At 36.6% G+C, this 26,187-nt stretch overlaps 2 protein-coding genes and 1 long non-coding RNA gene across 6 annotated transcripts; all 3 read left to right on the top strand.

Annotated features, from left to right (window-relative positions):
- Positions 1-10,714: 10,714 nt before the first annotated feature.
- On the top strand, positions 10,715-14,317 carry LOC148930961 (uncharacterized). Its single transcript, XM_089069461.1, has 8 exons — positions 10,715-11,381; positions 11,465-11,500; positions 11,747-11,776; positions 11,870-11,974; positions 12,331-12,378; positions 12,566-12,595; positions 12,678-12,767; positions 13,116-14,317. Exons 1-8 carry the CDS (start codon positions 10,715-10,717, stop codon positions 14,315-14,317), a joined length of 2,208 nt encoding a protein of 735 aa, XP_088925587.1.
- A 2,474-nt stretch (positions 14,318-16,791) lies between these two features.
- Positions 16,792-20,005, top strand: LOC125212634 (uncharacterized). Of its 4 annotated transcripts, XM_048112847.2 has the most exons (9): positions 16,792-17,506; positions 17,586-17,618; positions 17,699-17,728; positions 17,853-17,960; positions 18,039-18,092; positions 18,260-18,289; positions 18,356-18,445; positions 18,537-18,581; positions 18,664-20,005. In XM_048112847.2, the coding sequence occupies exons 1-9, from the start codon at positions 16,828-16,830 to the stop codon at positions 19,812-19,814; spliced, it is 2,220 nt and encodes a 739-aa protein (XP_047968804.2). In that variant the 5' UTR covers positions 16,792-16,827; the 3' UTR covers positions 19,815-20,005. The 4 variants fall into 4 exon arrangements, with proteins under 4 accessions (XP_047968804.2, XP_088922965.1, XP_047968805.2 ...); XM_089066839.1 differs by having other exon boundaries at positions 18,260-18,445; XM_048112848.2 differs by lacking the exon at positions 18,260-18,289.
- Positions 20,006-24,354: 4,349 nt separating this feature from the next.
- LOC148930962 (uncharacterized) lies at positions 24,355-25,888 on the top strand. Its single transcript, XR_016136172.1, has 3 exons — positions 24,355-24,593; positions 24,696-25,432; positions 25,567-25,888. It is a non-coding gene; the product is annotated as an uncharacterized LOC148930962 (long non-coding RNA).
- Positions 25,889-26,187: the final 299 nt, after the last annotated feature.

Here is a 26,187-nt window from a genome sequence, read left to right on the forward strand (position 1 = left end):
GTTTTAATTTTTTTTTGTCTTAGCTATAATAATTTTTTACAAATATAATATACCATAGAAACTGGTCATCTATAACATTTTGTAGTTAATGCATTGCATATTCATCTCAAACTTCGTCACTTCCACACATTTCATGCAAAAAGAGCACCTAAGTCAATGATATGGTAAAAGTTGTAATATAGGGTATGTAGTTGATTTTGTTTTAAATTATTACATGTAGACGGTGAAAACTGGCTTATGGAATAGATTGCGCCGGTGCAGGACAAGAAAAGTTCAGGAGATGATAACTGGTGATGAAGAAGGGCACCCGAGCTAGATGGAGGCGGATAAAAAATGTTGGGAAAATGATAAGGTAGAGAGGTATTGGAGTACAAAGAGAAGTCGGAGAGTAATGTTTTAATATGAATGAGTTACTATACCTAACAAATTGTTTATAAGCAATACATTTTTTAATTAGTTGACCCAATTATATAGATGAATAGTTTATATGATTATTTTTTTATGAGACATATATGATATAATAAATTCTTATGGATTTATTTGATAATTTGAATTAATGTGATGAATTTATTGTTTAATAATTCAATAAATTAGATCTTTGAAATTGATAAAATATGAAGGTAGATTATATTTATTATATTTTTATATGATAATGACTTCCATATTTTGAACATTATAAATTATATATTAATAATTTCATATTGATGGTGTTAGACATTAAATTTTACTATGTATTGTTTCAATAAGATTGTTCTTTTTATATCCAAAAACGTTTTAATCAATATATGTGCTTTTGCTGTTTTAATATAATTTTAAATATTATACTAATTGCATAATTGGTTTTAACATTTTACTTATATTATTCTAGATTGAAATTATAGTTATTAGTTGTGATTAATTTTATTATATTATAATTTTATTTTTGTAATTAATTATTGCTATTCATACGTCTATTTAATAAAAGAAATTGATAGGAGTATTAAATATACAAATTGTAACTTGTGGAAGTATAATTGAATATGAAATTGAGAAAACCATCTTAAACCTACTTAATCCACAACTTTGATTTATTTTCCGAAAAAAATTATCAATAAAGATTTCCTATTTATTCTCGTGATGATCTGAATTCCTAATCTATTGAATTGAGAAAAAATGCTTTATCAACTGAGTAATGTTTCATCGTCTTCTTATTTTAGTATTTTTATTGTACGAAACGTGTTCAAATAAATAATAAGTCTGATTTTTGTAATTAAAATTTGAAGATAATTCATAGAGTAAAGGCCAAAATTGGTCCTGAACATATGACCATTTTACGCTTTTGGTACTAAACATTATCTTTTGAATTTTTTGGTCCTGCACATATGAAAATTTGATCATTTTGGTCCTCCGTCAATTTTTCCGTTAAAAACTAACGGTCAACGGGTTTAATCTCAATTTTGACCAAATTAAACTTTTAATTATGATTTTTTACTCCCTAATTAATTCCCTAATTATTTTTATAAATATTCCTAAGGGTTTACCCAATTAAACTTTGAGAGCTTCTGCTAATTAGGTGCCTCTTCTCCTCTCCCCCTTCTCGCTAAGTATCTGAAATTTCCAGAGCTCTCCAATCCGTTTGGCCGATTTTCGCGCTTTGGCTCCTTCGAGGATACAGAAGAGGATCTCGAGCAAATCCTAGAAATAGCCGTAATCGGCGATGGCACACGCCTTTCCGGCTAGGGTTTGGGGGTAGTGGCGGTGCAGCCACAACGCGGTGGTGTAGAAACCCTCTCAATCAGATTTTCCGGTGCCTTTCACTTCGCGGAGATTGCAAACGAGTTTGAGAGCCTTGAGCGGATTATGATCCACACAAGCTTCAAGCGATTGGTGACGGATTTTGGCAGCGTGTCAGGGACAACGTGGAAGAAGAAATCCAAACAAGGGATTTCCCGACGACAGAAGCGTCGGAGAGTTGTTTTCCGTTAGGCCTTTCAACGTGGATGTGGAGGTTGCTGAGTTTTTAATGGATCTCCGCTCGGATCTGGTGGAAGGGGCGGCAGAGAGAGGCGAATTTGGGTGGTTGTTGATAGTAGTAAACCCAAATTATTGTTGTAATTGGGTGGTTGCTCGGATCCAATTATTTTTATAATTGGGTAAACCCAAATTAAACCCTTATAATTATTTTTATAAAAATAATTAGAAAATTAATTAGGCAGTAAAAAATCATAATTTGGTCAAAATTAAGATTAAACTCGTTGACCGTTAGTTTTTAACGGAAAAGTTGACGGAGAACCAAAATGATCAAATTTCCATATGTGCAGGACCAAAAAATCTAAAAGATAATGTTTAGGACAAAAAACGTAAAATTACCATATGTTCAGGACCAATTTTGGCCTTTACTCTATTTATAGAAATATTTAGGAATAAACAGAATATATAAGAAAAAAGTAGAGAATTCTAGAAGAGAAAAAAATAGGATGAAAACTTTAGAACAAATACATATGTAGTCTATATATATGCCTATTGTAAATATTTCGTGGATGTTAAGTTTCGCAAGTTTAGTTTTATTTAGTTTTCAAATTCCGAGCTCATTGTTCCGTCCCCAACATGACCTAGGTCAAATGAGCCAAACCTGAATTCCCTTGAATTCCAAGTTCCTCTATAGATCGCAATTGACGTTGTTTTATATGGACGACCACGAACGTTATTTCTCTTCCATTCTCTTTATTCGTGTCTTTATTTCACTAATCATGTTGATCTCAGAATTCCTTAGATTTTTCCACGGCTAAGTGTATTACGCCGCCATTGCCAAAGATATCCCGTTTGATTAAGCATTATACTTTTTTTTAAATTTTTTGAAGTGGTTAGATAAATATTTTTTTTGAGATGATTAGATATTAAAAAACATATTTAAAGATTAATGTCACATTAATGCAACAAAACTTTATGGAAAAATATAATATTTAAAAAATTATAAAAAATAGTACTGTAATCCCCAAATTACCCCCAAATTACGTATATTTAAAACCATTCCCAAAACAGAAAATTGAAATCCATGGAAGCTACCCCTACCCAAATTAACTCAATAATTACGGATCCACATTATGAAATTCTAAATTATGTCTTTGTAACCAACGATGATCTTCATAAGATTTCTATCAAATTGTTGGTATAAACCCCTACATTATCATTCACTTCTCAATGCCAGCTACCAAATTCGATGCTTTTTTGGTTATCCCAGATTTGATTTCAGCCGCATACGTGAGCCCGATTCTTGTCTTGAAAGAGATGATTGCAAGAGGGGGATGCACAATTGGCGCCACCACTATTCGATGTTGACTGAACCTCTGGAAAGGGAAGATGAATATGTGTTCTATTTGATTTGGTTACGAAACTTTTAACAAAGAAGGTGTAGGCTAATCTAGTTGGATGATATGTTATCTTATATGCTAATGATTTTTATTTTTATTTTTATTTATTTGACAAATCTCTATGTTTAGATTTTGATATTAAATGATTGAATTGTATTATTATAGTTGGATTGTGTAGTTCTCAACTATAATCTATGGTAACACTTTTTTTTTTAGATTTCATCATTACATAAATTGTTATCGACAAAAAATTTAAAAAACATAACACTAATTATTGATTACTCAAAATCAGAAAAAAACTCAATTTTTATTAATTATTATTTGATGATATTTCACCTGAAGTTCAATTTTATTGAGTTGTTAATCATCCCAACGGTGAATTGTTGCCAAACATGGAGTAGTACTAAGGAATAATTACTTTATGGAGTAATACATCTGTGGGCTTTGAATTTGGGAAGGTAATTTTCTTGCCTTTCGTTTAAGGAATTTCCATAACTTTAATACCAATATATAGACAAAATGAAGATTGTAGTAATTTTTACCCGAGTTGTGGTACTAAAATTACAACAACTAATTTGAGCAATGAATTTTTAAAAAATTCACATCGTCTATAACTATGGCAATAGTGGCGGATCCGTGAATTTAAAATTGGAGGTGCGATAAATAATTACTTAAACTTTTTTACTATTTAAAATGATCATTCTTAGATATATGTAACATTTAATTTAATTCAGAAAGAGTTTTTAATATTTAAAATAAAATCTTACAGGAAATCTCAATACGAGCCTACTTAGAAACTATAAATAATAAACAGTATACCCAATTAGGGTCCTCCTATTTTGTTTTTAATATCATAATCCAAAATTAAGACTTAATCTACACTTAGATTTTAAAATATGTTGATGAAATTAAACTTTACGAATTTCAATAAATAGTAGATAAAATATCAACAAAGGAGTAAGATCGTAATTTAGTTATTATATCATAATTTTCGTGTTTTTTTTTATATCAACATAGTGTATTACAAATATCAACAAAATGATTGAGAATTTCAACACAAGTACACAAAATATCAACACAATTTTATTGAGATTTTACATGCATTATATTGAAATTGTTTGATGTATTTGTTGATAAAAAATATCTGTTTATCAATCTATACGAAAACTGAAATAAAAATTATCAAATTTCATCATTCGAACATTGTTGGATCATATGCAATGCAGATATCATTAGAATCCTTATATAATTACCTTTAATTTGGTATATTTTTTGCAAAAAAAATAATTTAGATTGAGAGAGTGACATAACTTTAAAGTTTTGGAATAATTTAAACAAGAGAAAATTTACATTAATACCCTTTAATTTTATTTAATAATTATTTAAATTTAAAATATAATTCACTTGGCATTATATTAAGAGACAAGGGACCGTAACAAATGAGTATTCAACCACTAGGAGCATCCGCAATAGCAATAGGCTAGCCATAGGCCAACCACAAACTCCTCCTGCCACATCATCAGCACTAAAATTCCTTCTGTCACATCATCAGGACAAGCAACTGGACAAGCAATAGGCTAGCCATAGGCTAGCCACAACAATCAAAATTAAAGAACAAATTTACGGAATTAAACACAAAATACAGAATTAAATTTACGACACATATACGGGAAAATGCAATAATTTCATTTAAATTAAAAAAAATACGTCCTAAAATAAATTACATAATTAAAAAAAACACATAAAACAAAAATAACTATCGCCGTGCAGTCCTCCGCGCCCACGACTCTTCAATTAAATCCTTTTGGAGTTGAATATGAGCATCCACTTGGCGCATGTCGACATGTGCCTGGAGGCGGCCGGTTTCATCGTGAGGTACCCCCCATCGTACGTTGGCGGCGGGCACGCCGTGGCTTGGACCGGCTTCATTATCGTCATTGGCCCAACTAGTAAGTTGTACACCTTCATCTTCGACAATCATGTTGTGCATGATAATACAGGCGTACATTATATCAGCAATGCAGTCGACATGCCACAAACGCGTTGGACCCTTAATTGCCGCCCATCGAGCCTAGAGCACACCAAATGCGCGCTCCACGTCCTTGCGCGCCGACTCCTGCCGTTCCGTAAAGTAGGCCTTTCTGTCCTCATTTGCGCATCTGATCGTCTTCACAAAGACGGGCCACCTAGGGTATATCCCATCCGCCAAGTAGTAGCCCCTATCATGCCGGTTGCCGTTGGCGAAAAAACTGATGGCCGGACTGACACCCTGGCATTGCTCGTTGAAAAGGAGCGACGAGTTAAGGACGTTGTGGTCGTTGTTCGACTCGGCTACCCCAAAATACGCATGCCAAATCCACAGCCGGTAATCAGCTACAGCCTCGAGGATCATCGTGGGATTCTTTCCCTTGTAGCCGGTGGTGTAGAACCCCTTCCAGGCAGTGGGGCAGTTCTTCCACTCCCAATGCATACAATCTATGCTACCTAACATCCCCGGGAACCCATGCTTCTCCCCGTGCATCTGATGATGCATCAGATCCTGGCAGTCTTCGGGGGTAGGATTTCGAAGATACTGATCACCGAATATTTCAACGACGCCCTAACAAAAATACTCCAGACACCGATGTGGAGGTACTCGTCCCAGATGTCTGTCGCGCCTCCGTAGGCCAACTGCCTGATTGCCGCAGTACACTTTTGAATAGCTGAGTGGCCGGTCTGCCAACCGCATCGTGCCTGAAGCGGAAACACAGATATTGACGCTCCAAAGCGTCAACAATACGCATAAACAGCTGCATGCGCATCCTAGCGCATCGGCCAACGACCAATAATCGGCCATCGCCTATTTTTTCGCCGAATTGGCGCTCGCCGCCCACAATGGTTCGGCGAGCGGACCGGCCAGCGCCGGAAATCGGCTAGCCGGCCCGCTTGCCGCCATTGGAGATGCTCTTATACTTTTGAGAGATCGGCTGTGTTCCCTTGTATTTAATTGGATCCGCCAATGTACAACGAGTTTCAATGAAATAGACGGTGAAATGAGGCCGATTTACTCAAATATGAGAAAGCATCTACCAACAAAAGGACTTGCGACCTTCAAGTACACCGATGTAGGGGTAAAGCTAGAAATTTAATTCAATACGGGTAAAAATATATGTATAAAGAACTTTCAAGAGTTAGAGCCGGGATATTTACAAAAGAAATTAAAAACTTATAAAATTAATAACAATATAAATAAAAGGGATATTGGCACCTAATATCATGGAACTTTCAAAAATTTAGATTTTCTCACGAACTTTCAAATTGACAAATAATATCACGAACTTATGTCGAGTTTGTTATTTCCCACTAATGAAAAAATTCCGGCTATATTAATAGATTGAAGAACAATTTTAGACGGTGTGCTTCAAGAAAAGCTATCTTCAAAGATAGAAAAACTTGAATCTCTCGAAGTTGTTGTCGAGAAATTACGAAAAAAAATTCGCAAAATAAAATTATTTGTTGGAATTTTTTCATTGGTGGGAAATAACAAACTAATGGTAAAGTTGGTGATATTATGTGTGAATTACAAAGTTCGTGGGAAAGACCCACTTTTTTGAAAGTTCCACGATATTAGGTGCCAATATCCCTAAATAAAATATACCGAGGAGGGGCAATTGCCCCTTAAAGTTCCCATTTAGATCCGCCCTTGCCCAGACGGTAGCTTACGACTACGGATGCGTACGTTAGAAAGGTCACATAAACAAGCGGAAATATGCCGATATAGATTGTACTCTTTGATTATTACTCCATCCATCCACTAATGATAGCCTCATTTTACTAATTTTGTTCATCCATCAATCAATGTCCCATTTATTTTTTACTAATGTAGTTCTTTTGATAATGTAACCCATTTTCCACAAACTTTATTTCACTCATATTTCACTATAATATTAATATATGTAGGTAGGTCCTATCTTCCAAAACATTGTCCACCTATTTTCTATTACATTTTTTACACTACAAAAAAACTCGCTATTTAGTGATGAAATTATCTGTCACTAATCAGCGAAATTTCTTTACTAATAATATTTATAATATACATTGATTGAACTCTTAGAATCTTATTGAAATAAACTAGGATAAAACTAAATAAGTAGAATCTTATTGAAATAAACTAAGGATAAAACTAAATAAAAGAAACTTTGTGAAATGTGTGAAATAACTTTAAAACTTAGTTTACTAATAATATTTATAAGATACATTTATTGAACTCTTAGAATCTTATTGAAATAAACTAAGGATAAAAGTAAATAATTAGAATCTTATTGAAATAAACTAAGGATAAAACTAAATAAAAAGAACTTTGTGAAGCTAAAAAAATGCAATCTACAAGATTAGGACGCTTATTGGATTCGAACTATGGACTTGATGGTAAAAAGGGGAGTAATCAACCACCCGTGCTATGTACTGGAGTATCAATTATTGATCAAAGGATACATGTATGCATAATATAGTAAACACCGAAATTGGCGGGGGGGTCATGGGCCCCCATGCTCCTCATGTGGCTTCGCCACTGTTGAGGAGTCCTCTTTTCACAAAATGATATAACCCGGTGGTGCTTTCGGATTTACGTGTCATTCACAAAGATAAAACATCTTCGTTTGTGAAGTAGCAGCACTGCTAACAATAGAGCTCCGATGAACTGAATGAAGGCAAGGATAGAGTTGAGAGAGAGAGAGAGAGAGAGAGAGAGAGAGAGAGAGAGAGAGAGAGAGAGAACGTGTGCTATGATGAAGGAGGAATTACAAATAAACTCCTAAGTCAAGAGGAAATTACAATTGACGTCAAGAGGGCTCAAACTCGGCACATCATACATTGATGTCTAAGCTCTTTGCCGCTAGGACAAAGGTTCTGGACCGGGGGGAGGGGATTGGGGTTGTGCTATTATGCCATTGACTGAAACCGCCGGGTTACTAGCCGTTGCGGGAGCTGAAGAGCCTGATGCATCTGGACACATTACACGATGAGATCCATTGTGGACATGTCGGGGTTCATTTGGAACACGCCATGCGTCAAGGTACACTGTGGACAAGCTACACGCGGGGATCCATAATGGACCCCGACAAATGGTTAAGTGTTCTTGTTCTTGAGCTTTATTTCTTCTTGTTTAAGCGTTTTAAGTTCAGCCTCTCATTTGGTGTTTTCAAGGCATAATTAAATAGTTAACTTGTTGATCTTGTGTTTCTCTAAGCATGGTTAAGTGTGTGGCAACCATTTTGATAAGCATTTAGTAAGATACTATAAGATAGGAAGCCTAGCTTAACCAAAAACCATCGTCAAGATAAAAGGTTGACTCCTCTTAAATGCTATTCCACACTTCAATCCCAATACCAATATTCAACACTGTAGGGATCAGATCACTCGGGATTCGCTAATTACCGGGACCTCTTTTTATTGATTGATCTCTGAGATGGCTAATCTCAGAAGTTACAAGCCAATTACAACATAATCTATCACAAGATTACAAGTAGACAGACTAAGTATCTATTACAGTGTATGGTCCCTAATAAGATACCCTAGCTATACTCAGATCCGACCGGATCTGGAATCCAAGCTTCAACCGATCTGCACATACACAAGTCAATAATACAAGAAAGTGATCCTTTCGGATCTAATCTGAAAGAACAACTAAGGTCAAGAAGATTTAGGATATGGCTCAGGTCGTACACACACGACTTCACAGGGCCAAGGATCTCCTCAATCTTCACCAACAAGTCTCAAGGGAGCACCGTGGAGTAACCAAACCCTAATCCTAAGGATACTCCAATTGCTACAACACAGAGACTATCTCAGTCGCAAGGGTCTCACAACAACCTCCAAACACTGCTATGCAACACAAGAACTCTCAAGGAACCTCCAATCTCACACGAATCCAACAGAGAAGTTGGACAAACCCTAGATCTGAGAAGGAACGCTCAAGCACTCACTTCACACAGAATCAAACCGAGGAGTCTCTCTAGAACCGAGAATCCAAGGTGGAAACAGAAGATCGGAGAAGATAACCGGTTAACGGCGCCGGAATCTAGAGAGAGAGTAGAGAGAAGCTGGAGCAGCACACCGGAGAGAGAGAGAAAAGTCTGGAACGAATAATCCAGAATGTGATGAGTCTCAAGACTCATAACAAACACTAATCTAGATCCAACGGCCAACATCCACGATCCTTGTGAGATAGCCACGTGGCAGCCATCGGAGTATCCTTCTAAGTTATCGGGCCAAAACCAACATGGGTCACCGATAAACACTTGGGCCTCTGAATTAAATCAGCCCAGCTGAAGTAATCAAGCCCAATCTCAGTTAGAGTCCATTATACTTCACAAACACTAACAAAATGTTTTATTGGAGACAGAGAATGGAACAGTGCTTGTCAGTTGGGAGAAGGATGCCAGTAGGAGGTTCCAATTCAAGGAAATTGAAGGCTCTGAAGAAATTATTGAAGCTGATAAATGGGATTCCTGTGTCCTTAAGAGGTTAGCATTGTCTTATAATGCCGCCACTATCGATAATAATTCTGTTTTAACAACATTTCTCAGACAAACTTGGAGTGGACAAAGACAACCGATCAAACTTCAAATTAAAGCTGAATGTTGAGGGTGTGTTTGCTGCTGGTGACTGACTGCCGATAATAATTCCCGTGGAACGACGGATAGAGGTTTTGGAGGGAAGTAGGTGGAATTTTTAGAATGTTATATTGTGAATTGTTGAATATACAATACCAAAAATTCTCTAACATATTATCTGATTTTTTGTTTTCAACTCAAGAAAAATATGAAAAAATATCGGAATGAACGGCATCCATAGTCTAACAAATCTTTGGTATAGGTTCAAATCTTATTGGACGTAATTTATTTCCATCTATTTTTTTATTCGATAACAAACATGACTTTTTGCATAATTATAACCTGCGATACTTGATTCCTTTTTGAAGATAAAATGGGATCACTTCTTATGGACTCCGGTGAGAATGATTCGGATCTAGTTCATGGCCTATTAGAAGTAGAAGACACTCTGGTGGATGAGTGTGAAGTATTATTTTTTGTGTTGAAAGTGCTGGCAAAGTATGCCAAACTTTTTATCTGATTTATTGTTTGCATTCTGGTTGGCCTTATCCCAGTAGCTCAAGTTTTTGCCGGCCTGCATCATTCAATATACATATATTAGTTACTCATTTATTCGGATTGGATGACTCGAACTTCCGACCTATGATAATTAGAGGTTGTAGTGTTTGGAGCAGTTGTTCTTATTTTGCTGAATACAAGCCTGCTATTACCCTTCATATTCATATTGATTTGGAGAAGACTCAATCAAATGTGCAAACTTCACATCCAGCCATGACATCTCATGACTTCATCTTCATCTTTCTCTTCACTTCATCTCTCTTGATTCTCTCCCTCGATGCAAACTGCGTTCCTTCTTCCTGCGGTGCTATTCGCAACATCAGCTACCCTTTCCGCCTCAGGAGCGATCCCAACGACTGCGGGAGTTCTGAATTCGAACTCACCTGCGAAAACAACACCATCTCCCTCCACCTAAACTCTCACAAATACTATGTCAAATCCATCAACTACCAAAACTCCACCATCAGGCTGATTGATGCTTCCATAAACAATGACACACTCTGCATCCATTCCTCATCTCCTCCTCCGCCCAACTCCATGGATCCTTACTCCAATTACAATTCCTTTGTACAACGGTCGGTTAACTTAATTAGCTGTCCTGGTCCTTTGCATAATTCTTCTTCCCTCTTCACAGACATCACTCCACACTGTGCGGCGTATTCGTCCCATCCCGGATTTAGATACGTAAGGGTCGGGCGCCTCAAGGCCTCAGAGGTGCCACAAACATGTGGATTGGATCTGATAGTGATGACATCGTGGCCGGGATTTGAGTTTTTGAAGAAGAATGTTTCATTTGAAGAAATCCAGCAATCTCTCTTGTATGGATTCGAACGCTCCTTCTGTTCATGGTGCGGTGAACATTTCAATTTCATAATATGGAGTAAGAAACCAAGCAAGAATGTTAGTTGAGTTTCATCACTGCTTATCTTAATTTGCTAATGCTAATGCTTTTGATATGGACAGGGAAACTCTTATATAAGTTATTAGGACCACATACACGTAAGGATTCACATTTTTAATGATTATGTTGATAAGAGCATGATTAATTGCTAAATTATTTAAGTTGCTATCTCTGCTAACTCGTAGTGTATTAAAAATGTCAATAAATAATTTTATTCGCATTTTAATATATTGTGTTGACATTATGTGTTGACTCATCGATTGATAAATTAGCAGAGTTAGAAACTTAAATACTAGTTAGCAATATAACACACCTTATTTAATGATTATTATCTATTAATGCAGGATTTCTCCTAATTCCTCTGGCCATTCTAGGTTATTTTTCTTTGTCATTCATCAATTTTCTCAAGATTTATTAATAATGGCCATAAGATTACAATAGAACTAATTTCGTGAAAGAAATTTCAGTCTTCATAATTGCAGGGGTAAGCCTTCCTGTGACGATCGTAATAGGAATTATTGGTCTGTTAGTATTATTCTTATACACTTCCTTTTGGAGAGCCATACAAAGCTGTAAGAATCCTTAAATTCATTTTTCTGAGTTAATTGTCATTATTTAAATTATATAATTTGCTCAAATTCGTCAATCTCTTAAAGTTTGAAATCGTAAATATAAGTTACAAAGTTCCAGTCTTTCTGAATTGTCCTAGTTTGTACAAAATGTGTCTTTTGATAATGTTTAAAACATGTTTTACTAAAACAAATATTTCTTTTATTTTATTTTATATGGATGTCATTTAATTTATAAGATTTCAGATCTTATGATAACTTGGATTTTGACCAAACTTCTGGTTTAACAACTATTACACATTTTTTTTTTATCTCTCTTTCTAATCTTGATGTCTCAAATGTTCATTTTTAATTGGCAGACTTCTACTATCAAGGTCTGTTATCAGCCAGTTACATTGTATTCATTGGTAAGTTTTATAAATTTATGTTGTAATACTCTTAATTTGCATAAGTCAGCTCTTGAAAGAAGAATTGAAAATAAGTAAAGATATTAGTATATCACCTGAATAAAATGCAACCGAGTTTAGTGAATTTTAACATATTGGGTGTCTTATAATCCTAGCTCCTTATATATTGTGTTATGTATATCTGCAGTGCTTGTCGTGACATGTCTGGCTATAATAGGTGCGCAATTTTGTTAATGTCTCACTACAAACACAATGGATAAAGTTGCTAATTAACTTTGTGTACTTAAAAATAACTCCAGTTTGTTTTACTGGAGCTCTAAATCCCCTTGTGATTATCATCATCGGATCTGGAGTTGTATTGCTAATCCTCTATAATATCATCCACAACTGTAAGAATCTTTAATTTCATTTCTCTTAATGATGACAATGACGATGACGATAATGATGATGTTGTGTATCTGATGCAGTTGTTGGGAACAAATATATGGCAACTCAATTTCTATTCTCAGGTATGGTAATAGGAGTTTCATTTTGTCATTTCGATCATTCTACTGATACAAATTGCATTTCTCATTTTAACTTAAATGGTAAGATAATTTCATATTTTACTAATTCGTTTTTATTCATATTCTTACTAACTTTTTTCATAATTTGCATTATTTTTCCACTCATTTCGAAATATTAATACTTACAGTGAATCAAGGAATTTGTTTATACATTGTGCTGTTTAGCATAAGTTTCTTGTCATGTTACTAAATGCATTCTTCTTCCTTTTCCAGCCATCATCTCTAGTATCATCATCTGGGCACCAAGAATAATTATTTGTCCTTTCATAATCTGGTTTTTGATTTACAAATTCCGAAGAAGGCATTTGTCCTTATATGAGGGAGTAGAGTCATTCCTACAAAGTGACAATAAACTCGCTCCAATTAGGTATTCTTATTCGGACATAAAGAAGATGACTAAGAATTTTGAAGATAAACTAGGCCAAGGGGGCTTCGGTTCTGTTTACAAAGGAAAGCTTCGAAGTGGCCATCTTGTAGCAGTCAAATTGCTCGGAAAATCCGCAGCAAATGGGCAAGACTTCATCAATGAAATAGCAACTATTGGGAGGATCCATCATGTAAATGTTGTCGAACTTGTTGGATATTGCGCTGAAAGATCCAAGCGTGCCCTCATTTTTGATTTCATGCCAAATGGTTCCCTTGACAAGCACATCTTCAATCGAGAAAAAACTTCTCCAATAGATTGGAAAATGAAACTTAAGATTGCAGTTGGAGTGGCTCGAGGGATTAAGTATTTGCACCATGGATGTGACATCCAGATCTTGCATTTTGACATCAAACCTCACAATATACTTCTTGATGAAAATTTTGTTCCAAAAATATCAGATTTTGGACTAGCAAAATTATGCGCCACAAATAAGGAGGCAGTGACATTGACGGCCGCTAGAGGAACCATAGGGTATGTTGCTCCTGAACTTATCAATAGAAGTATTGGTAAAGTGTCTTATAAGGCCGATGTGTATAGTTTTGGAATGTTGCTGATGGAAATGGTGAGCTTAAACAAACACTTGCCACGAAACAATGATGAATCTAGTAAGTATTTTCCAAACTGGATATACGATCACTTGAGCCAAGGTAGGGATATTGACGTTGGAAATATTGATGCAAATGACGATAGAAACATTGTTCGGAGGATGACTATTGTTGCATTATGGTGCATACAAATGAGTCCACATGATCGTCCATCAATGAATAAGGTATTGAATATGTTAGAAGGTGATGTTGAACAACTGCAGATTCCCGATTATCCGTCGCAAATAGTGTATATGGATAAAAATGTGGAAGAGTGGTGGACTACAGATTCATATGATTCCACATCATTGTTGCATGATAACAATGGTAGCTGCGTTATTGAGATAATTAACAATGCTTAAATCAGCCTCTCGTGTACAAGTATATTGCTTCGTAATCAGAGTGAATTGCCATGCTATTAATTAGTTATGTACTTTTATGGTCTTGTGAATTATATTCATCAATTTATTTAATTCCTCATATAACTTGTTTATAACCTGTTAGGGAGATACAACAAAGAGAACAGAAAACGGATTTCTGAAAGCGTGCAAATACACTTTCAGATCAAATCAATTTCGGTGGTTCTACCAAAGTTATTTGATCGGATAAAATTCAGAGAGTTTTGAATATTCAGATGTGTATTCGAGATTATGAACCAGAAGAGTTGATCAGAATAAGAAAAAGATGAACCGATGCAGCTGTTGCCGAAACAGTGCATCTGTTGGGAAATCAACTGAAAATAACCGATTTTCAAAAGGTTTTCGAAATTGCAAATTAGTCCTTCGATTTTCAGAAATTACATTTTCGGATGAATTTCTGAAACAACAACTTCGTCCAGCTCGACCCCAGCCAGGGGCTCTGCCCCTTGGACCCCGCTACCCGGGGGCGCTGCCCCCGGACCCCGTTCATCTGTTTAGGGGCTTCGCCCCTAACATTATAATGTATTCAAATAAGCGTGCACTCCGCACCTCCATACTTAAATGATGTATCATTATAACAACACTGATCAATCAAGTTAATCCAATTACACTAAAATATCCAACATAACCAAGCTACAAGAATAGTTTTGGCATGTTTTTGAGCTAGAGAAAGGGTTCTGAGTTATTTGAAATAACGAGATAAAGTATTGTTTTGTGCCATAAAAAATGTCTCACTTCTAGTGTCAGCCCAAAAAAGAATACGTCTCACTTATAACGAGACGGAGGAAGTATTATTTAGTTATATATTTCCATATTAAAGAATTCTTTATTCATCCCATATATAACTAAGATTAGAACTGTTGTGAAAGGTTACCCCCATACATGGCAATTACCTTATCCACTTTAAATTTATAAAATATACAAATATAATTAAGTTGTAACAAATTACAGTGATACTCCATCCGTCCCACATTTGGAGTCACTTATTGTTATGACTCGGGTTTTAAGAAAGAGTTGAAGTGTGTAATAAATGAAGTGAGATGGTGGAGTGTGTAATAAATGTTGTGAGATGGTAGGGTGTCCTTTTGACTTTTGATTTTTGTTTTGGTTTATTTTAATGTAGATAATGACATTTTGATGTAATTTTGATGAAGAATGGGGTAAAATTGTATGACCAAATATGAAAAATTCTAAAAGTAACTCTTATACTGGGATGGACTTTTATGGCAAAAAGTGACTCTTAATTTAGCAAGGTGGGAGTATTATCTTAATTTGGCAATTAAGTTCAAAATATACAGAGTTAAGAGTATGTGCTAATTACCTCTTTGGTGGTGAATTATAGTTAGAAATTATTAATTTACAACTGTAAATATTTTTGGTGGTGAATAACTGAAAAAAAAAAACATTTATTAATTTTGATAGAAGAATATGAAAGATGTATTTTTATCGGAAATGAACTCCCATTTCAACACTCCCACTCCATTCCTACTCAACAAGCACAAGTCACAATACAATAAAATAATGTTATAAATATGTAAGTGACGGTGGAATTTTATATCATTATTTTATTATATTGTGAGTGTTGGAGTAGAATTGGAGTCGGAGTGTTAGAATATGAGATCCTGCGTTGATATTTTATGGCATATTGACAAAAAGAAATTTAATGCGATGAAAATTTCAACATGGAGTTATAAATTTTGATGTATGGGTATGTAGACTTCTCTGCACTTAACTATTATCATTTACTTACTTCGAAAAATGTATCGTCATTGAATATTTACATACTGCATATTATATTTACATGTAGAGGTCTTGACTATTTTAGTGAAGGTCATGTATCGGTTATCGATGCTTTTGAGAATTTATTTTGTAATTCATTTTGGATAGAAGATGGGATATAATATTTCAGTAAATGGGGCCATATATTAGTTTTATAGAAAGAAAACCGATTTATCTACGATTTCCGTTCCCCTGCGACAGCAACTCTCCGGCAAGTCGGCAAATCAGGAGAAGTAGCAGAGATTAGTTATTTGGGCTTCATTATATCCAAAAATAAAAAACTTATTCAAGCCCAACAATCAAATAACTAATGGTCCGCAGTTATTTGGGCTTCATTATAACTCTAACACACATTGGAATGTTATTTGTTTAGACAAGTTTACGAGTTATAACTATTTTGGTCATGATTGTGAAAATATGTGTATTGATTCTAATAGAAAAAAACAAAGTATGGTAGAAGGTTATTTTAATATTGTCATTTCTCTCAATCATCTATTTTAATATGGTCATTTCTTAGCAATCAACTATCTACATTGACTCATTGACTTCAACTAAAAAACAAGGAAGACTATAAACGTTGACTTAGTCTTTCCACAATGAATAATTCTACCAAGCCACAGTGAGTATGAAAAAAAATGGGAAAAGGGCCTAAATGGTGAAACACATATGCAGTCATGGCCACAACACATAACTTCATCTTCCTCATCACTTCATCTCTCTTGATTCTATCACTTCATGCTGCTTCTGATTCAAACTGCAGTCCTTCTGAGTGTGGTGATATTCGCAATATCAGCTACCCTTTCCGCCTCAAGGGCAATCCCAGCCACTGCGGCCGTTCCAAATACTATGAACTAACATGCGAACACAATATCACCTCCGTCTATCTAAACTCTATCAAATACTATGTCAAACACATCAACTATGATTCCTCCACCATTAGGTTGGTTGATGCTTCCATAAACACGGATTCAATAAATTGCTCTTTCCCTCTCACTTCCTCCAAATTCTACAAATTCACCGATCGTTCTTCTTCTCCATACTATATTCTCGATCCCTCTGATAAGTTACTGCCAATTAACTTGATTACCTGCCCCAACCCGCTGCCGAATTCTTCCCACTTTACAGATATTACTGCCTGTACTTTATCACATACCAGATTTAGATATGCATATGTTGGGCACATCAACGCCTCAGAGGTACCACATATGTGTAAAATAGATCTAATAGTCTTGACATCGTGGCTGGTTTTCGGGGATTTTTTTAATGCTTCACTCATAGAAATCCAAAAATCACTCTTGTATGGTTTTGAACTCAACTTCTGTGATGATTGCAATGGAAAATCCACAATTTGGGGTAAGAAAACTAGTCTTGTTAATTAAAATATATAATTTCATCACTGCTCATCTTTGCTATCTGATTCTGTAAAATGCAGGGAGACTCATACATCACTTATCAGGACCTAAGCGTAAGAATTTCTACTTTGAATTCTAACAACATACTTATTCTCTAACTGCATAATTAATGTTTACTATAATTTGTATGCAGGCTATTTCCTTATTCCTCTTGCCATTCTAGGTGCCTACATAACTACTTTTTTTTACTTCTTTCTTTATCAAGTCCATCACTTCAATCAAGAATCATTAATAGTGGCTATAAGATTACAAGAGATATAAATCTAATCTTGTCAAAGAAATTCCAGTTTTCATAATTGCAGGGGTAAGCCTTCTTGTGACAATCATCATCGGAATTGCAGGTGTATTAGTACTATCATTTACTCCTACTTCCCTTTTGGAAAATATACAATTCAGTAAGAATCTTCAATTTCATTTCTCTTTTTCGTCTCTCTTATAATCTCTCAAATGTTCAATTTTTTTTTAATTTGCAGGCTACTATAGTAATCAGACTATGCTAGAAGCAATTAATCACATTGTATTCATTGGTACGCTCTTTAAATTTAAGTTGTAGTTACTATATTAAATTCCAATTTATATAAGTCCATCTACTGATCTACCCAATTCAACATATATTGAGATGACTTTCAATTTCAACTTTGTTAATCCTGTTTTTTTAAAATTATATATTGTGTCTGTCTATGTATATATGCAGCAATTCTCGCGGGTTGTTTGGCAATTATAGGTGAGCTCTTAATTTATAAATGTCGAACTATGGATAAGATAAGATTGTTAATTTTGTCTCCTGTAGTTTGTTTAATTGCAGCACTAAACCCAATTCTCAAAATAACCTTCGGAGTTGGAATTGTATTCACACTCATCTTTATTGCCATCTACAAATGTAAGAATCTATAATTTATTTCTCTTTTATTAGAGGACTAAATCTATTATCTATCCTTATTTTATTTTTTTTTATTTTTGCATATATATAGGGGACACTTATATAGTGGATGACCTTTTGGACCTCGTGTTACCATGTAAGTTGAATCACCATTTTAATATTATAATTTGCATCAGTTTTTTTTGGCTTTTCTAAATTCATTCGTGTTCATTTTCCAGCCATCATCACTGGGGTCATCATCTGGGCACCAAGGATAATCATTTGTCCTTTAGTATTCTGGTTTTTGATCTACAAATATCGGAGAAGGCATTTGTCTTCTTTCGAGGGAGTAGAGTCATTCCTACAAAGTGATAACAAACTCGTGCCAATAAGGTATTCTTACTCAGAGGTAAAGAAGATGACTAAGAATTTTGAAGACAAACTAGGCCAAGGGGGATTTGGTTCTGTTTACAAGGGAAAGCTTCGAAGTGGCCATCTTGTGGCAGTCAAATTGCTTAAGAAGTCCGGAGCTAATGGGCAAGACTTCATCAATGAAATAGCAACTATTGGAAGGATCCATCATGTAAACATTGTCCAACTTGTTGGATATTGTGTTGAAAGATCAAAGCGAGCCCTCATTTTTGATTTCATGCCAAATGGTTCCCTTGACAAGTATATTTTCAACCGAGAAAAAGGCATTTCATTGGATTGGGATACAAAATTTATGATTGCACTTGAAGTGGCTCGAGGGATCAGGTATTTGCACCATGGTTGTGACATTCAGATCTTGCATTTTGACATCAAACCTCACAATATTCTTCTTGATGATAAGTTCGTCCCAAAAATATCTGATTTCGGGTTGGCAAAATTATGTGCTGCAAACAAGGAGGCAGTGACATTGACGGCTGCCAGAGGAACCATCGGGTATGTAGCTCCTGAACTTATCAATAGAAGCATTGGCGCAGTGTCTTACAAGGCTGATGTGTATAGTTTTGGGATGTTATTGATGGAAATGGTAAACTTAAACAAAGATTTGACAAGGAACGATGATGAATCTAGTAAGTATTTCCCAAACTGGATATACGACCACTTGAACCAAGGAAAGGACATTGACATTGGATATGTTAATGAAAATGATGATAGAAACATAGGTCGGAAGATGACTATTGTTGCATTATGGTGTATACAAATGAGCCCAGACCATCGTCCATCAATGAATAAGGTGTTGGAGATGTTAGAAGGTGATGTTGAACATCTACAGATTCCCAATTATCTATCATTCGTGGCAGGAAATGAGGAAAAAAGCTGGGCTACAGATTCAAATGCTTCCATATCATTGTTGCATGATAACAATGAGAGCAACATTATTGAGATTATTAGTAATGCTTGAAATATTTGTATTATCATCTATGTTCACTTAGAAACAAGTTCCACTGATTGTGTATTTGTGAGATGTTCATAATCATATGTATCATGAGTGAAGTACCAAATTATTAATGAGTTTGCCATGATTAAAATAGGCCTAAAAACAATGTAACTGCTTATACTATTTATGTTTATGTATAGGCTCCATTTAAGCAAGTTTTAATTATGCCAATTAATCATCTTTTATTTTTTATAAGTGATTCACTGCTATTGCTTTAGACAGTGGGAAGGAGTTTGCCATTTTAGTTAAGTATATATATATAGTTTGGGGTCATGGTATTAACCAATTAACAGAAGCAATGCAAGGTTGAGGAAGCTGCTAGCAATTGGTCAGGACCCAAGGTCTTATGAAGTGCTGACAAAATGTTTTATTGGAGACAAAACGAGAATGGAACACTGAAAGGTTGCGCGCGTCAGTTGAGAGAACGACGCCTGTGGGAGGTTCCAATTCTAGGATGTCCAAGGTTTTGGAAGTTTTAGAATGTTATTTGAAAAAGTACTATTGTTGGTGTTGGAAAGTGCTGGTAATCTATGCCAAGCTGTCATGAAATAAACAATTTAATGTAGGGAATTTCTCCATCACTTTGACTATCGTTTTGTTTAATTTGTGAAGAAACTATTAGTTGATCAAACATTCAAGTGCTTTGCTTGCTCTTGGACTTATATATCATTACCATAATTCACATCTTTATATTTGTCTCATTTATTTTGTGAACTCTGTTTGGCCTGCATCATTCAAAATATTATATTTTTAATTTAGATGACTCTGTCTTGAATGGTGTATCAGGCATTGCTTAAGAAGATAAAGAAGAAATAATAGTAGATGTAGTATGATCGATAATTGTTTGATGTTCTATTACTGCAGAGGCTGACCCTTTATATATGGTTGATACATGTGTAGATAAGTAACAATATCAATCAAATATCAATCAATCTATTCAATTCTTGGAGTATAATTGTGGAGGATAATTAGGATTATTCCTTGGTATCTTTTCCTTTCTTAACACTCCCCCTCAAGTTGAGTGGTGGGATCTCCAAAACTCAACTTTCCAAGTACGTTTGTGAGACTTCTTGAGTTGACTGCTTTGGTGAGGATATTGGCTAGCTGACAAACGGTAGTTCCACAACTCTACTTTCTAGCTTTTCTTTGATGAAGTGTCTGTCCACTTCAACATGTTTTGTTCTACCATGTTGTACTGGGTTTTCTCAGAGATGCAGATTGCCGCCTTATTGTCATAGTATAGTTGACTCTTGTCTTGAGTGAGCCCTATTTCATTCATTAGCCTCCTTAGCCATAAGATTCCATAAATCCACTTCATATCCCTTTGAACTCAGCGTCTGCGCTTGATAGTGCCACCACCTTTTGTTTCTTACTCCTCCAAGTCACTAGATTACCTTCAACAAATGTGAAATATCCGGCCGTTGATTTTCGATCAACTGGATTACTTGCCCAATCAGCATCGGTGAACCCATATACTCATCGATGCTCGTTCTTTTTGAACATTATTCCATGTCCAGCCGTCCCCTTCAGATAGCTCACAATCCTCAATGCGGCTTCATAGTGTAAACTGACTCACTATTCCCACATCATAAGCTATATTTGGTCTAGTGTGGGAGAGGTAGATGAGCTTCCCCACTAGTCGCTAGTATTGGCCTTGGTTTGCTAATTATGCCTCTTCAGAGATCTGCAAACCATGATTTACTAGGATTGGTGTATTTGCACGTTTGCAGTCTATCAGACCCGTTTCAGCCAAAATATCCAAGGTATATTTATTTTGCCTCAAAAAAATTCCTCTATCAGAGCACAGCACTTCTATCCCCAAGAAATATTTGAGGTTTCCCAAGTCTTTCATCTCGAACTCCTGAAACAAGCTCCCTTTAAGCCTCTCAATTACCTCTGTATCGTCTCCTGTGATGATCATGCCATCTACATAGATGACCAGGCATGTAATTTTGTTGTCCCTTCTTTTTAAGAATATAGTATGATCCGAGTTGCTCTACTTGAAACCATATTTGGTCATGGCTTCTTTGAATCTCCCAAACAAGACTCTTGGTGACTGCTTGAGTCCATAAAGAGTCTTCTTCAACCGACATCCTTCCCCTTTCTTAAATCCCTAAGAGAACCCTGGGGGTACTTCCATTTTCAGTTCTCCATATAGGAATGCGTTCGTCACATCAAATTGGTGCAGAGGCCGGTCCCGGTTCGTAGCAATTGAGAGCAAGGCTCGAATGGTATTCATCTTTGCTACCGGGGAGAACGTCTCATCGTAGTCGACTCCGTAGGTTTGTGTGTATCCTTTTGGAACCAATCGTGCCTTGTATCTTTCTATCGACCCGTTCTGGTCTTCGTTTGATAGTGAACACCCTCTTGCACCCAACTGCCTTCTTCCCATGTGGTATTTTGCACTTTTCCCAAGAGCCGTTTCTCTCTATAGCTCCCATCTCCTTCAACATTGCCTCATGCCAGTGTTTGTGTCTCTAAGCTTCTTCGACAGTATAAGGAATCCCCTCTTCCTCGTATAGCGCAGCCTCAACTGCGTGAGCCATTTCTGAAAGGTGGCCTTTTGGCCATGTTCACCACGGAGTACTTGGATATCCTGCCAATGATCTCTGGGCTATATCTCTTTGGTAGGACTCCTCTGTTGGGCCTTGGTGGCAATTTATAGCCTCCAATTCCCTCACCTATCTGTTCCTCCAATAAATCACAAATTTCAGCTTCATCTTGCGACTCAGTTCCGGGCTTAATATCTGTTTCAGGGTCAGTCTCACCAAATATAGGAACATCATCACCACTGCTAGTATTGATATGCTCAGGAGAGGTATCAGAGGTACTTATAGCGGATACCAGTAGGGGAATTTCTTGGATGGGCTCACTGATTGGTGATGGCTGTATTTCTGGTCCTTGTTCTGGTGATGTCAGTGCTGCTGGAGGGCTTAACATTGGAAACCAGCTTAGTGGGTCACTTTCACTCTCCCCCTGACCGTTAAGGTGGTGGAAAAAATAATCTGTTTTGAGGAAATCACAATTCATGGTGGTGAACATGCGATTGGACTTAGGGTCAAAGCACCGAGACCCCTTTTGAGAATGTCCATACCCCACGAAGACACATTTTTTGGCACAAGGTGAGAGTTTGGTTCGCTCGTGTTTTGGTATATGGACAAAAACTGAGCATCCGAATACTCGAGGCTTAAGGGTTAAGGGTTGTGGAATTTGGGCTAAAGTTGAAAGGACCTCAAGTGGTGTTTGGAGGTCTAATGTGCTAGAGGGTAACCGATTCGCTAGATGGACGGATGGGGCAATAGCTTCAGGCCAGAAGTGTCTAGGTGTGTTGGATTCAATGAGCATGTCTCGAGCCATTTCTAAGAGAGTACGATTTTTCCTTTTAGACACACCATTTTGCTCTGGGTATATGGGCAAGTGGTTTGGTGAATTAGTCCCTTAGAATGGCAGAAGGTTTTCATTTTTGAGTTGATGAACTCTCCCCCATTGTCAGATCGAAGGATTTTTATATTTTTCTAGAATTGGGTTTGAACAAGGGTATGAAAGTGGGTAAAATGATCAAAAACCTCATTCTTGTGTGTCATACGAGTACAATAATCTATAAAGAGAAGGAAATATTTGAACCCTTGTCCCCCTATCACTGGAGAGGGACCCCACACATCAGAATGAACAAGAGAAAACAAGGAATCAACAAGGTATTATTGGATTTGTAAGAATGTCTATGGCTATTAGCACACACACAAGTTTTCCAATATAAATCTTGGCTAAATTTAGGAAAAAGAATTTTCAAATAACCCGTAGACGGATGTCCTAAACAACGATGCCAGAGACATGCTTCTCTATCAGCATAGGCTTCTCTATCAACATTCCCTTGAGTTAGCAAAGCGATTCCTTGTTCTGCTATTTCGTCCACATAATACAGTCAATCTCGCTCAGTGCCACGTCCAATAATTTCCCTTGTCCTAATATCCCGCAGTAGACAAAAACTTGGTTGCATCAGAAGAGTACAATTTTATTCCTTTGTCACATGACTAATTGACAAAAGTTTATGCGACATAAAGAGAACATATAAGCAGTTGGATAAAGTCAGAGCAGATGAAATTCTGAAAGTCCCGGCTCCCTCCACGGAGGTAAATTCTCCACTGACCGTTTGAATGTGACTTTTCGGTGCCCTATGCATATCAGATATATCAGAAAGGTCATAGGTAATAGTATTAGTGGCTCCATAGTCGAAAATCCACCAATCAATTTTACTCTCAGAGGAAATAGACAAAGCATACAAAGTAGACAAGTTTTCGAGTGTTTGAAATATGTTTTCACAAATTAATGGGGTTTCCTTATAATATCCACCAATTTTAGGTTCTGTATTGATAATTCTCGGTTGTGTGGTGCATTTTCTGGGATTTATCAAACTTTGGGGCTTTGCAATTTTCCAGTGGGTGGCATTTGGTATTACCAAAAATATGAGGTTCATTATGTTGCAGTGTAAAGTGCTGGGGGTTTGAGAATTTAGGTTTGAGAATAAATTCTCAAACCCTAAATTACCTCCTCTTAAATTAGGCGCCTCTATCTTAATTGACTCCCTAACCGGAGAAGCAGCACCGCCTCATCTGGCGACTAATGCCACTCCGACCACCGTTCCCTCTGCTCTCGAGTTTCCGCTTCGGTTGACAGCGGCCACTTGGTTGTTCCCGATGGTGGCAGCCGATGCTCTATCTCCTCCGGCCACAGCTGCAGCTGGAGGTATCCGATGGTGGATTGTTCTTAGCTTTCCTCTCTTGCCACCATTTCAGGTATCCGTGGAGCTCAAAGCATGTCTCACCCGTGTGTTTTTTCTTTCCACAGTGAGAGCACATTAGCTTCGATTTGTCCTCCTCCGGTGGTCGCTGGTCGCTGACTCCAATTTCCACCATTTCTGCCGCTTCTTCGTTGAGTGAGGTTCCGGTGTGCCGCCAAGTTTGGCCATGTGGGGGTTACAGCTAGTCCAGCACCGATTCCTTGAGTATTGGAGTCCCCTGACTGTAGGACACTAGATCTGGCATCTTCTAGCCGGAGGATGGCGTATGCGACATCCACCGAGGGGAGTGGTTCAGTTCAGAGTATTTCTCTTTTAATGCCTTCGTATTTGCTGTTTAGGGCTACTAGTAGTTGGAACAATCTCTTCTCTTGTTTCTCAGTGTTGTATATATCAACATCCTCTGCATACTTCATTGGGTTCGGATGTCTCCGATCAATTGAAATCCAGATATCATTCAGGGCATTCCATAGGTCCTCCAGTGATTCCTCCTTCTGATTTAACGTGATTGCTTTCATGTATAGGTCGTACACTTGGATTTTGTCACCTCCACTGGCGTAGGTGACCTCCAAGCTGGTCCATACTCCAGGCTGGCCATCGGGTATTGGGACATTCGGTTGACTAATTTATGTTCCATGTTGTGAACCAACCACGTAAACACGCAGTGATCTTTCTGCTGCCATCGTTCGAAGGATTGGTCGGTCTTTGCCGGAGGGGATGAGACTCCATTTGTGTGAGATATCAATCCTCTCCCAATTGATGCCTTCATGAGGACAGCCCACAACGGGTAGTTCTCACCGTTTAGTTTCTCTCCGATCACTACTTGTGCATAAATTCGGCAAACATTTGAGCGAATTGCTCTGTTTATGTGGGTTTTGGTGGTTGTTCGTTGTCTGACATTTTTCTGGTTTTTCTTGGCAGAATATGCCGGGTTTTGGTTAGAGGGTTCGAGATTGGTCCGAGACAGTGATCAAACTACTCCAAGTCTCACCCCTGCTCTGATACCATCTTGAATGGTGTATCAGGCATTGCTTAAGAAGATAAAGAAGAAGAAGAAATAGAAGATAAAGAAGAAGAAGTAATAGTAGATGTAGTATGATCAATAATTGTTTGATGTTTTATTACTGCAGAGGATGACCCTTTATATATGGTTAATACTGTTAGAGTTTGTATACTAGAAATCACCTTTCGAGTGATTGAATACTGTTAAAACTCTTAAATTATTTTTCAAGGAATAAAACATATTATTTTTGTCATTGTTATGTTTTACATTTAATGGATGTTTATTGCATGTTTAAATGTATAAGTAACTTAACAAAGTCTAAGTCTTTGTTTTAGTAGATCGGTTGTGAGCGACGTTCACTTTAAGGTAACACGGTCAGTTCTGAACAAAGAAAAAGAAGAATTTCACAAGCTAGATAGGCTTAGACTACCTATCGCCAAATGTTGCAATGTCAGTCAGATTATTTCTAAGCCTTACTGAAATAAGATGACGTTGGTGTGGTTTAGCACTGAATTGGATCTAACAGCGAGGCATGTCTT

The sequence above is a fragment of the Salvia hispanica genome, chromosome 3, assembly GCF_029641045.1.
Source record: "Salvia hispanica isolate PSC_SH4W2 chromosome 3, Shi_PSC_v1, whole genome shotgun sequence".
Taxonomy (NCBI): Eukaryota; Viridiplantae; Streptophyta; class Magnoliopsida; order Lamiales; family Lamiaceae; genus Salvia; species Salvia hispanica.